General features: G+C 34.6%; 1 protein-coding gene across 1 annotated transcript in view; it reads left to right on the forward strand.

The window, feature by feature from the left end:
- The window catches only part of ADAMTS19 (ADAM metallopeptidase with thrombospondin type 1 motif 19), a 130,909-nt gene that overhangs the window by 74,956 nt on the left and 40,311 nt on the right, over positions 1-15,642 (forward strand). The window contains exons 9-13 of the mRNA XM_066182515.1: positions 2,381-2,521; positions 3,107-3,257; positions 10,765-10,866; positions 13,598-13,728; positions 15,283-15,452. Of these exons, the coding sequence (XP_066038612.1) occupies positions 2,381-2,521; positions 3,107-3,257; positions 10,765-10,866; positions 13,598-13,728; positions 15,283-15,452 (695 nt within the window). The remainder of the gene's footprint in view (positions 1-2,380; positions 2,522-3,106; positions 3,258-10,764; positions 10,867-13,597; positions 13,729-15,282; positions 15,453-15,642) is intronic.

A 15,642-nucleotide genomic window follows, 5' to 3' on the forward strand; every position in this document is an offset into this window, starting at 1 on the left:
AGCTTACTTCTCAGATATTGTCTTGCAATTTAGTTAATTGAGGTTAACATACAACCTGTTTTTGCCTTTCGAATAGGCATTTTTGAATGCCTATACATTCAGGTAGACAAAGGATTCAATACTTGCATTTACTCTTTTCGACTGTTTCTGCTGTTTGCTGTTCTTTGTTTGGAGGTGGAAGAGAATTGAGGGATGAATTAGTACAGATTATTAGTACAGATATTTTGAACTACAGTTGAATGTCAAAGTAGGATAGGAGAACTGTTACAAAAATATGGACAGCTAAAGGAAGATTATTAGAATTAAGTCTTTTATTAGTGCTTAATGTGGCTGATATACACAGGTGTTGAAAGTAGAATAGTTTCAATCACTTACTGCTTTAAAATACAATGTTTTCCTCAGATTTCTTATGCTAATGAACTTTACAAATTCCTTCTGTGGTAGTAGATTGGAAAAAGGGGATTACACTGAGATAGATAGATATATATATATGTGCAATGGTGGCTATTGTGGTTGTTTTCTGAAACAGTCAAGATCATGGTTCAGCTCAGAACACATTTCTCTGGCTGACTTTACAGAATATTTTGTGACAAGGTCTAGCTTCAAGAGTTTCTCTTCAGAGTGAAGGGGAATAATCATAATCAGATATTACAGGGATTTTGTAATTTTAATTTTAAAAAAATCTTTGAAATAACATATAAATGCACTAATTCCACACTGCATAAATGAGAGCCATCAATTACATAATAAATTTTGTCAAGATTTTGTGTTGCAAATGTTTTAGTGTAAACCCTACAGTGTATATGATACTGACAAATGAGTATTTTTAAATGACTACTTTTGCACTAAGGAAGCAAATAACTCAAAGAGCTATGAGCATATTTTTTTCTTATGTAATACACTGGGTTAAATATCATTAGATTTTCTCTATCTTCCTCCACGGTACCTATGGGTGTAAATAAGTCTGGAGATAGAGACATTTGAAATTCTGCATGCGAGGCATGCAAGAAGAACATAGGGCAAGTGCAGAGGCACTGCTGTGTAGTTGTTTTGTGCCATTCAGGCAGGTCAGGAAAAGGCAGAGGCTAAGATGAGAGTCAGACACATTTTCCTGCCACAGTTATATGGTTTACAGATCGCAAAATTATCCAATTTATGCAGAAACCACTGTTCCAGTGGTCCAGACTGGGGTGTACACATCAGTGTAACAGACAGAGAACTTCTATAGGCAAGGTAAAGCCCTACATAATATTTCCATTAATTTCATTAGTAAACACAAGGTAAAGCTAATTGCACATTTATGTATAATTTGGTCTAGTCATGAATGGATTTTGGGATGGAGTGGAGAACGAAAGTGTTGGAAGACAGGCCTTTTTTGCCATTTGCCACTGTAGGGTGGAAAAATAAGAAGCGTTATGCACTCCAGTTCTTGTACAGACACAGCAAACTTTGTCTCTGCAGTCTTTGCAGAGTTTTATTAAACCTGGAATTTTGCTTTTCTGCAGAGCAGAGTAATGCTGCAGAATTCCAGCACTACTTTAAATCCAGTAATCTGGAGTGTAGTCTTATACCCCTTTGTAAATCTCCAAAGACGGTTGCGTGTATTTATTTCTTGTAATATCAGTCAAGCATGATCCAGTTAGCTAATTCTGAAAATCACAGTTTTATTTAAGTGTTTCTTCTTCCTCTCTGTTTGCTAATTATGAATGAGAGTGACTGTGAGTCTTCAGTTAAAACAGCAGTTTCAAGAAGCTATTCAGTAGAATTTTTCATTGGAGTACATTGAATGTGAGAACTCACTGGTATGCATAAGGATGCTAAGTCTTTATCATCAAAGTCAATTTAATTTCTTCATCAGCATTATTTTTAACAAGAGATTGAAAACATGTTTAGGTGTTTTTTTTCTTTAGAGACAATAATTACACATTAAAGTAGTGATCATTTTACCATTCTGTAAAATTTCAACCAATCAGTTCCATATAGAATGAAGATAGAATCACTGTCAAAATATTCACTAATCTTAAAAAATGAGTATGTTGCCCGTTTACAAGAGAAATAATATTCATTAAACATGCAATAACTGTGCAGTTTTGAAAATTCAGAAAGTTGTCCAAAATATCTATTGAACTGATTAGAATGAAGTATTTCTCATCAAATAAATGCAGCTCCTCTGCCATCTTTAATTAGAGAGTTTTCCTCTAAACATGGTTCCATGCACTTCTTTGAAAGATATCATGGAAAAAAATAATCAAAATTGTAATTTCCTACATGTAATGTATACAAGCTATTTGTGTTGCAAGAGTTTTAACTTACAGAAATTCTGAAAACATCCTGTTATTTTGATTCTTTTTGTTTTGTTTTTAATAACTTCAAAATTCAGCATGGGGATAAACCACGACAATGACCACCCGTCCTGTGCAGATGGTGTCCATATCATGTCTGGGGAATGGATTAAAGGACAGAATCTTGGTGATGTTTCGTGGTCTCAGTGCAGCAGGGAAGATCTGGAAAGATTTCTCAGGTATATAATTGCAGAAAAGAATTCTCATGTCATTTAGAAATAGATGCAATTAATATACTGAAATAATAAGTTTTCAAATTTTTTTACTCCTGTGGGAGATTTGTTTTGCAAAATCTATCAAAATTTTTTAAATCATCACAATCTAATATTAGAATTATAAAAATTTGTTTTCAGACATTACATGGATTTTTATACTTTCATGTCATTGTGTATATGATTATACTTTTATGTACTTATATAGATATTTTTTATATGTCACTGTGTTTACTATATATTAATATGCTGTGTACTGAAATGTTTGGCCACCAAAACCTTAATCCATTAAGTAGGTTTTACACTAAAATCTTGTCCAGCACTTTTCTGAAATGCTGATCAATTATATTGTCTTTCTGCAAATGTACAATAACATAGCGCATTAACTTATAACAAGCAGGCCATATCAGTTTAAATATGAGCAGCAGCCCAATACTGATGAATAAAAAAATTGTAATCATCTGCATATTTCGAGTGTTGTATGTAAGTTTAAGTTGGCATGGCAATCTGACCCTCGGGTTGCTCAGCATATGAATCTCTTCATATTACCAGGTCAAAGGCCAGTAACTGTCTGGTACAGACGAATCCTCAGAGCCTCAATTCTGTGATTATTCCCTCTAAGCTCCCAGGAATGACGTACACTGCAGATGAGCAGTGTCAGATTCTTTTTGGACCGACTGCTTCCTTTTGCCAAGAAATGCAGGTAAGGTTGTGTCTGTACTTCAGAAAATGCATCTAACTATCTAATTTTTGTGTGAGAGTAACTTTTGTACAGGTGTTTGATAGAGAATATAGCTCCTTTGAAGTAAGAATTTTACACTTGCTTTCACAAAATTAATAGGCACGTATTCATTGTTTTTTCTTGTAGTGTTTGCTTTAGGTCTCTGAATATCCTAAAACATGTTTTATTGATTCTTTCCTTGTACATTAGAAACAGAAGATGTCATAGTGTTAAGGCATCTTGTTGCAGCAAGCGGAATATTTGTAATTTATTATTTACGTTCCATTTTATTGTGGTTTAGGTACTGAATGTACTTTTCTGACCCCCAGAAGATTATGCTGTGCCTGTGCACACTGTAAGGAGTAATAGTGGTGTTAACTGGGCTCTCTGCATCTCCCAGGAGGCACCTCTGAGCCCAGGCAGCGCTGTACAGACCCACGACAAGAGGAGTTCCAGTCCTTAAATCAGTTTGCTGTCCTTGCTTCATGCTAGTGTGAAGCAGTGTCACTGTATATTAGCCTTAGAAAGACAGGTTAGCAAAACTGAACAGGTCTTCGTAATTTTCGTGAGCTAATGCTAGTAGACATCTGGTTGAAGGACCAGTTTAGGAATGATTTTTTCAGAGAAAAGTCAACCTTTTTTAACATCAGCAGGTGAGACTAAACATATTGGATGCCCTTTAGACAATAATGAAAACAAGATAGGAAGACAGTATACAAATATATAAAGACCATGGAGTGTGGATTGAAAGAGTAGGGACTAGAGGAACTGTGAAATACGGTTTCGTCAGAATCAGTGGGCAGATAGCCTGAAAAGGTTAGGAGTACTAAATAGGAAAACATAATTCCTTTCTCTTTTGGTTCTTCAGTTGTCTTCCTGTTTTCAGTTTGGACATAGTACTCTTTCTTCAAAGACTTTCACTTAAACTAATCTTTATCTAAAAGATTCTCAAAGGAAACATTGCAGTACATGTACGACTAAGGCATGCTGAGAGTGGTATAGTTGGAGAGAAAAGGAAAAAAAGCCAAAGTTTAATGGATTTTGTTTTCGTTGTTTCAGATGATTGAAAATATTTTTACTCTGGATGTGAGCAGTAAATCTCAAATGTCTACAAATAGTCTTCATTACTTCCAAGTCCTATTTTTATGAATTTCAACCTGTTTCTTGCTTTTCAGTACATTGCTTTAAGTTGAAGGATGTAATTTCTGGTTTTAGTTCCCTAGAAGCCTATTTTGAACAAGAAAATGGTAGCATGTTTAGTATTTCTTGTAGGTTTACTTTAAAGATTCTCAAAAGTAATTGAAGAAAGAGACAAACACCAAGATTTTATGTTGCATAATACCTTTATATGCTTTTCATTTGTCTGGATAAATTCCATTCATAATACCTTTTTGTTTTCTTCTTATTCGAATGTTTAAATTCAGATAGTCAAGTTGTCCTATGCCTTTTGTGGTTATTACATAGATGCAGTGAGTATTCTTCTTTCAAGATCCTAACTCTGAGGTTTCTTTGGTTTACATTATTATTTTAGAAATATTAAGAAATTAAATGTAGTGAATATTACCGAGGTAGTGTTAAACTGCACAGAAATTACTTAGGTTCTAGGTGCTCATAGCTAATTGTCCATTTCTAGTCCATCTTCAGTCGTGTTCCCCTCTTCTGACATTCTGCATGTAAATCACTCAATTTCAGCTAAATCACTCATTTTCAGCTAAATAAATATGTCTCCTTTTATCTACCTAGAGGATCATTGCTTTATATTTATATTAAATTATAGGCAATTCATGGAGAGATGGGAAGACTGATTTTGGTGATCAGAATTCGATTTCATTCAGGTTTTCTAAGAGCTTATTTACCATTTCAGTAAGGTTAATAATTTCTATTACATTAATTAGGTTAAAAGATCATACAAGGAATTTATGCATTTTGCATCATCTTTACTGTAGGGGGTTGATTGAATCTCTCCTCTTCCCATAAGAAGGTTTAATCCCATTTTCTCATAATCTCAAAATTCTGTTTGTCCCTGCCATGGAATCCTGGTTAGCAAACTAGCTATGCTATTTAAATCTTTCTTACTCTTTGTCTTGTGTATTCCCACATTAAATATTTATATTTAATATATTTATTTATTTATATGTAATATTACAGTAAAATCAACAGAAGTTTCTGAAAATTTTACTGTAATATTAAATATAGTATTTTTGTACCATTTAATTTTATTTAATATTAGTATTAATATACATTTTTAATTTAAATCCAAATATAATGTGGGTTTGCTGTGAAGAGAAAATATAGTAGTGATGCAAGACAGTACAAAAGATCCATGTTTGTTTCAGCTATTCTTTTTTCCTGACAAACTGCAGTTTAATTTTACTTCTCATCATGAAACAAAATTTGTTACTTGATGACCTTATGGTCTTAACAGTTAGAAAAACAGGGCCTAATAAAAGTTTCTGGGAAAAGAACAACGGGAAGAATCTTCTGCAGTGTTTCCCAAATCCTCTGCAAAACTGGTAACCTTGAACTGGAAATTGTATAATGAAATATTGAACCAGGAAATTATTGTAATGAATTTTTAAGAATCTTGGATCTAATAGCAATGAATAAATGGCGCTAAGGTCAAAATTGAAATAACAATCGAGATGGTGACAGTAGTGAGGCAGAAGAGAATTTTTCCAAAGCTTCCTTCCCGACCTCAGTAAAGTCACCTTGTTGGTTTTCTTCTGTGTTCTTTTATCTGGAAGCAGAATTTACACTCTTAACTTCCTCCCAACAACAACAACAAAAAAATCCAGGAAACTTGATCCTGAGTTTCTAGATGTGAAGAGCTACTTACAACAAGCTTAGGCACTATATTCAGATCTCCTGCTTTTGTTCCCTGCTGTGGGTCTTAAATTTATCTGTTCTGTTAGGAAAGTTTACTATTAGTCCAGTTAGATACAGAATTTATAAATAATAGAAATAGCATTTCTATGATGAAGAGGAAGCTCAGAGCAATGGATAGAGCACAACCCAGAGGATAAGAAAGCTGTTCTTCTATTACGTGTTTGATTCCTATATATGAAAATGAAGGGGGAAAAGAATTACCATTGAAATTCGGCTAGAACCAAGCCATTTAAACTTTCCGGAAATCTTTCACGAGTTCTAGCGCATGGACTGTGCAACATCAACATCATCTAATTGTGAAACACTGTTACTCAATAGCTAATTTTATCATCTTCTTCAGAAATAAAAAGATATTAGATAAAAGTAACAAATACTTTAAATCTAACCTTGCAAATAAGTGCATTTCACTTAATATGAAAAAGACTCAAATTTCTCTATGTTGATTGTACAAATTACTGTGGCTGCCATTGGAGAAATCAGAATTTAGAAGACCTTTCTAAAGTGAGTGCAGTATTTCATTAGTTACTGAATTAAATTGTTACAATAATTATTTAATGATGCATAAGTGATCACTGAATATTCCATGATATCCAGACTACTTCCTTTAATCTTCCTTTAATATCTACTCTGCCAGTACCTGGAAGTTTATTATAGTGATGGTTGTTGTCCGCAAGCCAGGAAATGAGAGAAACACACTCCTCAAAGGTTCATTTAAGTGTCAGTAAATCCAACAATTTATAGCCCAGGATTTTTTGGACATGTTCTACTTGCTGAACAGTTCATGTACTTCAGTAAAACTGTGTAAAAGATAAATTATGAACTATGTCACAATCTTACTTTTTTTTGAGACTGGAAGATTATTTAATGAACAGAGTTCCATACAGTCTTCTACATTAAGCAACTGTGTTTCGTGTATAACAGCTATTCAACTAAGAAAACAATTGAGTAATGATGAAAAATAATCTTAGTTCTACAAATATCAGTGGTACAATCAATAGTGCATTTTTGCTGAGATGTAATTTTCTACAATTGTTATCGCTGAGGAGTACTTTAGGACTGCACTTTACAGTTCCATTACATGGCAACCTCTGAGAAATACTTCTGTTGCAATTTACGTTCCCTTGCTATCAAGAATTCCTCTTTATTATTTAATTCAATGAATGAAACAAAGAACTGTAGGAACTACTGAGGTCCTACTTCTGTATTTTCCTAAGTGAGGCCCTCCCACTCCCCTTTCATAAATGGTGACTTTATTTTTTCCTTTTCATCTTTTTTTCTAAGTTTTTTTTTCATGTCCTAGACAAAGTTTTTAGACTCTAGAAAAGCATGAATGGATCTCCAGGCTCAAGATTTATGCTGTGTCTCCATGCTTACCTTGTAAGGGAGCCAAGTTTGCTTTTATGCCCACGATGTCTCACTCAAGAATCAATTAGATACTAACATTGTTTCACATAACAGTTAGTGAGATCTTGTCTAAGAAGTAGTTCTTGATGATTCAACAGAATTGTAAAACTTGGCAATTTATTGCAATTGTTGAACTATTAAATAATGGCTTTTAAGATTAAAGTCCAGGATGTGAATGCCATCTGGTCAGTTCCACTAAAACAGTTCTTGTCAAACACAGCTGTGATCTTTGCAAAGAAGTAGGAGACTAGTTATATTTCATGGTGATTTTTAAGGCATTTCAGGGAAAGATCACAATGAAAAGAACAAAAGTAATGAAAATATTATAGTTCTAGTGGATTATCTGTCCTCATCGCATCCACTACATTTTAAACAATCTTGACTTTGCACAAATACTGTTCTAAAATTCCCTTTTTGTCTCTGGTCATTCGTCTCAATTGAACTTGCTTTCCATATACTTACATGATTGAAAATGTATCCTGATTCACATAGACCTGCCTCACTATTTTGATTAAATAGACAGAAACAGACACAACCCCCCCACAAAACTCCAAAGCTGGAGCGACCTCTGTAGTACATTGAGGCTTTCATGTTTTTGTTTTACAAGCTTTTACTGTTAAAAACTCATTACTAACACATTCTTTCAAATAAAAGTCCTTTGTGTGTGCTTGGCAATATTTTGTTTTCCAGTGTACACACAAAAAATATTTTACAGATTGTGAATAGTCTAATGTCACAATTATAAACTTTTTATCTCTAATGTCTATTCCTTCCCTTGGCTTATCTAGAAAGCTGTGATGGCTGTTGAACTATCCTTACCATAGATAACTGGTAAGCTGTTGTGAACGTTATCTTAGCTATCCTTATTTTGACTGAAGAAAGTTTCTTCCCAGGGTAGTAAAATCCTGGTGTAGAAGTCTGTGCCCTGATTTTGGAGTGATTGTAAAATTTACACTGGCATCCAGATTTCTGTTTGCATTCAAACCAGTCCAGGTCTACTTCATTGCAGGTTGCTAATGAAAAACCCGTATTGTGTGTTATGGTCTTTCTTTGGCCTTATACAGAAACCCTTAAGTGTCAAAACTTAGATGATGACAGTAATCTACATATCTCATACCTCTGCAACAGAAATACAGTAACTACAGAGTCTGTTTGTGATTGACTGAAATGAAAAGCCCAGAAAAAAAACAACAACCCAACAACTTACAAGTAAACCATCACCTCCTTTTCCTTGGTTTGGGGCACATTAACGTGTGCTAATACTGAATGCTTATTTTAACGGTTGGTGAAGTGAGTGTTTTTAGAATACAGTTCACTTAAAGCCCAAAGTAGTTTCTGTCTGGGGAAGTTAGATCATGGTTCATACGGAGGTGGTACAGGTATTTGTAGAAACATGCAGATGTATAAAATGCACATTAGCAAGCAAAGGGTGTTGATTCGATTTTCTTTATTTAGTGTACATGGTTCAAGTATGTCTCTATGTTTAGGTACGCAAAATACCCAAAACCCTGTAAATCTGACTTAATGCCTCTCTATGTTTAGAAGAATTGTTTCTAGATTTGTAAAGAACTGCTTGTTGTAAGCCATTCTGCAATCATATACAAATGAAATTAAGCGTTTAATCAAAGTTTAGGGAGAAAAAATAAGGATAATATACTTAAAAACGTGGTAACACAAGAGAAAATTTACCTGTATTTTTTGAAAACTTGGATAAATCTGGATATCTTTTCCACCATTGAATTCACTCATAAATGAGGATTTGAAGATATGAAAAAAAATTAATTGGGACCATTAGATTAACATATAGTTTTGTGGAGTAGTTCCAACAGCATGTCTCTCATTTCCTACTTGGTATGGAAGCACTTCATCATGAACATCTGATACTCTGTCTTATCTACTATTGTCATCATCTACATTGCTTAAAAAACAATTAACAAAACCAGAAATTAGAGTTTGTTACTTGAAAAATGCTTGCTAAAATTACCCAGTAACACGATAGAACTTGTGTAGCTGTTTTTGGAGACATACATAAGCTGGTTGTTATGTTGTTAGCTCAGCTTCAGCAAAAAAACTGTTGCAGGATGAATCAGGACTGAGACTGACTGCTGCCATCCTGTCTCTTGTTTCTGTTCAATGCTTCAGACCTCTACAATATTCTTTTCTTTTTTTGATAACTGATATTACAGATATTTTTACATGTAAGACTCCCAATGGAACTGCCCTGTTCCTTGGTTCAGACACAATCTTTTGTTGAATTATGTTTTGTCTGCTTTTACTCTTTTTTCAAGGTAGCGTGAGATTTATGACACATTTTTCATGCATAGTGTAAATGGCGCAGAGACTCTTACTAGGTGTACCAATATAGCAAATCATTTCACTCAGAAAAAGCAGTCTTCTGGCAGCACTGGTTTAAAAACCCCAGCTGTTCTTTATCTTTTATCCTGCTTGCAACACCTCCCCCATCTCCTGATCCTGCTTACCCCTCTTTGGGCAATATACATTGTGGAGGATCACTGTGCATATGCAGTAATACTCAGGCCACAGTTCAGCCCCGTGTGACCTCTCTTCACTTTCATGTGGTTTATTGTTAAGGGGGAAGAGACAGCAAGGAGTATACAGTCCTGACTGAAAACCATAGGAGAAGGAGGACTTTTTAGAGAAGAATAGGGAAAGCTGCCAGGGAAATTCGGGAGATGTGAGCCAGCATCCTGCAAGTCTGGGCTTTCTTTTGAGTAAAGTTAAAACTCTTGTGTTCTGATACTTCAGGGCGCTTTACTTTCCACCTCTAAAATTCATTAATGACCTGCACCCATGTCATCTGCCTACTCTTCTTTCCAGCAAAAGTATTTCATTTGTCAGGTAACTTTGTGTCGTCTTTGTGGGAATCAGGTGTGATGGCTTTTAGAATTTTTTTTCTAGAGTAATAAATGAATTGTAGAGGAATTATGACTCATTGAAGAGCGTGACAGCAGCAGTCATTAGGGTAGCACAAACAAGAGAAATCTGGAAGTCCTGGAGACACATGATTAGTAAAGTCTAAACAGACTCTGCCCACTTGGAGTTTTTTGCATGTTTAATGTGTCTTTAAACATATTTCAATACCATCAAACTAGTAAATGTAGACAACATTAGTGGACTGCATAGAGAAAGTAATTTTGTGTAAGATAGATTTTGTTCTTACTCTTTGCTTGGTTTTCAGCATGTCATTTGCACTGGGTTGTGGTGTAAGGTGGAAAGTGAGAAGGAATGCAAAACTAAACTGGATCCACCAATGGATGGAACAGACTGTGACACTGGAAAGGTATGCCTCTGGTGGAAAAGCAGTATCAATTATGCTGAACATCTAGCATTTAAGGAAACAAACTGGATAGGTCTTTGTGCTTCTTTGAAGTTCCTACTTACCTCAATTTCCATAAAAATGAACTGTACAGTTGAATGTATTATATATGATATATTTTATAATACAGATAAGAGAAAAAAAAAAATTTCCCTAAAATCAGTGAATTAAAAAAATGTTAGCCAAAGAGACAGATGTTTTAATATTTACGCTGTTTTATTTCGAATTCTTTCTAATTTTGTATCTTATTTATGAATGGAATGCAATTGTTGCTCTTCCAACTCTAAATAGAAACTTAAGCTTTCAAAGATATAGAGTTCTCAGCTGTGATTTAAGATTTAGAAATAGTCGCTGTGTAGGAATTAATACAGATTGTTGTTAAAATCTTTCAGGATAAGTTTTATCAAGATTTTTAGTGTCACTGCATGTAAAACAGTGACAAATCCTGTTAATAGCATGCCATTACAGACAAATTAAATGATCTCCAAAGTCAAACTTACATAAATTGTCCTTCAAGAGCTTTCCAGTTTAAATGATTTGTAGTCTTTGTATATATCCATAAATGAATATAAATAACCTCAAACAGAAAACAGAGGAAGAGTAAACGTATGTCTTGGGATTTTCAAGAAATTGTGCTGACAGCTGTTTCCCACAGGAGTGATTTACTCATTGAGTCATATTATATTCACCAGAACTCTCAATCATCCTCCTAAAATCGAATCAATCAATTAATATAAAATTTTCAGATAATATAATTTTACATGCTAAAGGAAAATAAGATTGTATTTCTGTTCATATCTCTAAAATAATGACAGTTGCTTCAGTATTTTAATTCTGATTAAAAAGTTTATAGTTGATGCTGTCTGAAGTCAATATCTGGAAAGTAAGGGACACATGTTTTGTTTGATATCACATTTTTCACATTAAGACTGTCCTGCCCATGCAATGGAATAAGAAAACAGAACCTCTTACAATGATTACCCAGAATTACTGATTATAATGAAAATGGCTCATTGAGCCAGACTACAAAGATAACTTATTTATGTAGAGCAGTAAAAAAACTAAGCAGACATCACCAAAAAGTTGCAGGGGATAAGAAATAATTATTCTTGTTTGCTTTATTATCTGTTCAAGGTGAGGTTTAGCTTACACAAATCACTGGCTTTGGGGTTTTTTTATTGGTATTGTGAAGATGAGGTATTGTTGTTTTGTGCTCCTCTTATCATCTTGGGAAATGATAAAAATGTCATTTGCATAGCTTTTCCTACTTAGTTGGAGTTTAAGTCAAGGATTTATAAACATCCCTTAGACTGTCCAGAGAGCAGAGGCTATCTCAATAGAAAAATCTGTATTTTATCTGAAGCAATAGCTTTAAATGTATAAGAGCATTTCTGGTTTGAAACATCCAAGAGCATTAAAAAATTTCTAGTTTCTGGCTGTAAATCTAATGTAAAGATGGAACCACACTACATGAAGACTCTTTAAATGTGGAATAATTATGCCTTCATTGTAATGTGATGATTTAAGAGAAAAAATTAAGATCAGTTGATCAGAAAAGACCAGTTTCAAACCCTAGGTGTAAAGGTTACCAGATAAGGATTTAGCACAGATACTAAAAGAAGTGCATTCTGAAAGAAGCAAAAGTCTTTATTGGCTTAGTGACAGCTTTTATTTTGCTTTAAATATGAGACTTGTTTGTGAAGTCTGTTATCCATTGATAACAGTGGTTCACCAACAGTTCAAAATATAGAAAGAAAAGAGTTAAATTACTGATGTTATTGGCATTAAGTAATCATTGTCTGCTTTGTAATTGCTGAATCATTGAATCATGAAATTGTTAAGGCTGGAAAATACCTCTACTACCTTCCTAATACAAGGGACATATATTAAGTTGGTATAATTTGATAAAGTACTAATTTCTGCAGAGTTTATGATGATTTGTACAAGTTATGGACATAGGTTAAAGAGCATAGAAATAGTGATTGCATAGTTTTTGAGTGAGAAATCGCAGTTTTCCTGGGAAATGATAGATGCATACAAGATCTTTGAATTTATTATTACTATTTTAATAAATTCCAGAAATTCTCTGGATTTTCTCAACACCAGCTTTTTAAAACTTCCATTTTATCTTTGAATACAAGTGGTGAATAAAATCCCATTTTCTCTATTACTTGTAATATGTCTTTCTGTTGAAATCGTCACTGGTTAATGAGGGACAATGAAGTTCCTGCTGGTGGGAACTGTCATGCTGAAGCGAGCAAGTCCTGAGAACAGCCCTGGACACTGTGCTGTGATCATCTGCACAGTTCAGCTGGACAATGATCCCTGCAATAGGTTTGGGCTGAACCTGAAAATGCTTTCTTAGGCAGTGCCTGATCTAAAATGAAAAGAGACAGCATAGTACAGATACCATTTCTATGAGGTGTCCTTCATTGGAAATGAACTTACTTTTGAGGTTGTGGATAAGAATTGAATTTTCTCCTTGGCCACTGAAACAGAGAAAGGTCTCTAGCTGTTGCATTTATTAGGACAGATAAAAAAGCTTTGTAGAGCGCTAGGCAAAAATATACCTGACTGATATGAAAACTATGTAATGAACCAAATGTTTACATTGTGCTTCCTCTGTGCTCATGGAGGAGTGAATTGTTTTGCATATACCTTGATTTATTTACCTAAGAGCTGAATTTTCACCTAGTGGTGTAAGGCTGGAGATTGTATCAATCGGACCTCTTTCGCGGAGCATATGGAGGGGGTGTGGAGCGCATGGAGCACTTGTAGCCGTACTTGCAACACTGGAATCAGCAGTCGACAACGCAAATGCCCTGGGTAAAAATGAATTCAGGTTTCCATTGCTGTTGATCAGAATTTCTGAAAAAAATTTACATGAGTACAGGAACCTGTGAGATATACTGGCCTTTACCTAAGCAATCAATACTTTATGAATAATGAAAAACATTTAGAAGAATAGGTGTTTCAGGTATTTTATTGCATGGCAACACTATTTTTCATCTTTTCTGCTTTTGTCAAGGCCCTAGATAATATTAATAGAAGAATAAAACTTCCTTCTTAAGCTTCACTTGAAAAAGCAACAGAAACTTAAATTCACAATTTCTGACTTGCAGATTGTCAGTGCATAATTCTAATCTTTAAATTTATAACTAGAGAAGATTGACTTCTGCTTCTCATCTGGAGTGCCAGAGAACTGAAAGTTTTACAAAGAGATCTCTCTACCAGTTTCTCAGACATTTAGATAGACTGTCAGGAAACAGAATTTAGATTCCCTGTCTTGTGAAGATGACAACATTCTGCCTTAGGGGATAGAGATTTTTACTTTTGACTTGAATGAAATTTGTTCCACTATATCTCAGTGACCAGCTAAAAGGTGTTTTCCTTTTAATTAGTCAGTACCAATTGGATTTTTGTGGGTCATTTATACACCAAGTGAAAAAGAAAAGAAAATATAGGCATGTATAGGCACAGGAAAATATAAGCTTAGGAGTGGGAACACAGTAGAGAAAGTAAGGCAAGTATAGGGAAAACTAAACCAGAGTGGGTAGGAGTAGTCAATGGTTTTAAAAAAATGATAATACAAAGGGGAAAATGAAGAATTATGGAAGACTATATTGCAGATTTTAGGGTAAGATAGACCGAGGGTTTTAAAAAGATAAATTTGCATAAAGAATTTTGAGGAAAAATTGGATATTGTTATGCAAAAGCACGGGGGTTTAAAAGAAATTTTGATATGCAGAATTCTTTCATAGTTCATACCGTCTAAACACCACTTCCAGCTGTATACCTTAAAGCTATTTCTAGAATTTATGGATGTCTTAATTTTACACTCATTAAATCGTTTTTCCAGGCAAGGTTCCAAATTATTAACTCCAGTTTCTGCAGTTCTCTCTTCTTTAGCATTGGTTCATTAGGACCTGCAAGCACAACTGCAGTGACCAGAAAGAAAGCATTTGTCTGAGCCCTGTAACACCACACTTATAGAAAAAGGAGAGGTAGCATATCTGCAGGCGTTGCTTCCTTTCAGTAGCCCCTTTGGCTCAGCCCAGATAGAGAAAAATCATCTCAACTGTATCAAAACTGCGCCTGAGGTTCTCCTGACTGAACTCCTACTAATCCTAGTGCTTTCTTGGGACTAAGTGGGAATTACTGCTTAGCACCCATCTCATCTTATTTGTGATGTAACCGGTACAAAGAGAAGGCAGACATGGTTTGTTCTGTGACTTCAATTTTTTGTGGGTGATTTCTGAATGCTAAGTGTCAACAAAAAACCCTGCTATTTTTAATTTGTGTCTTGCATAAATAAACTATACTGTGAGTTTGACAAAATATTTCCAACAGGAAAGGGTGTATTTATGCCATCTTTTCTAGTTCAGGCCTTGAAGGAGAGTGTCATGGGCCCACAGTGCAGTACAGGATATGTGAAAATCCTTCTTGTCCTGCTGGTGTGCCTGCCTTTAGGGACTGGCAGTGCCAAGTTTTCAGTGTCAGATCTTCATATCAGAAACGTGTGCACCAGTGGCAAGCTGTCATTGATGATGGTGAGTGTAAACCATCTCCCTTGTTCTTATAATCTGCTCATAAGGTTTATGGCTTGTTAACATTGTTGTTAATCAAGAAAGTTACAGTTAAAACTAAAGAAACTAAAGCAAACAAACAAACCTCAAGCCCAGTATTTTTGGTAAGTTATTTTAATTTCATAGACAAGATCTAGTGGTACTTTCATATGCT

The sequence above is a fragment of the Chamaea fasciata genome, unplaced genomic scaffold, assembly GCF_029207755.1.
Source record: "Chamaea fasciata isolate MVZ Bird 193981 ecotype frontalis unplaced genomic scaffold, bChaFas1.0.hap1 SCAF_4, whole genome shotgun sequence".
NCBI classification, from domain to species: domain Eukaryota; kingdom Metazoa; phylum Chordata; class Aves; order Passeriformes; family Sylviidae; genus Chamaea; species Chamaea fasciata.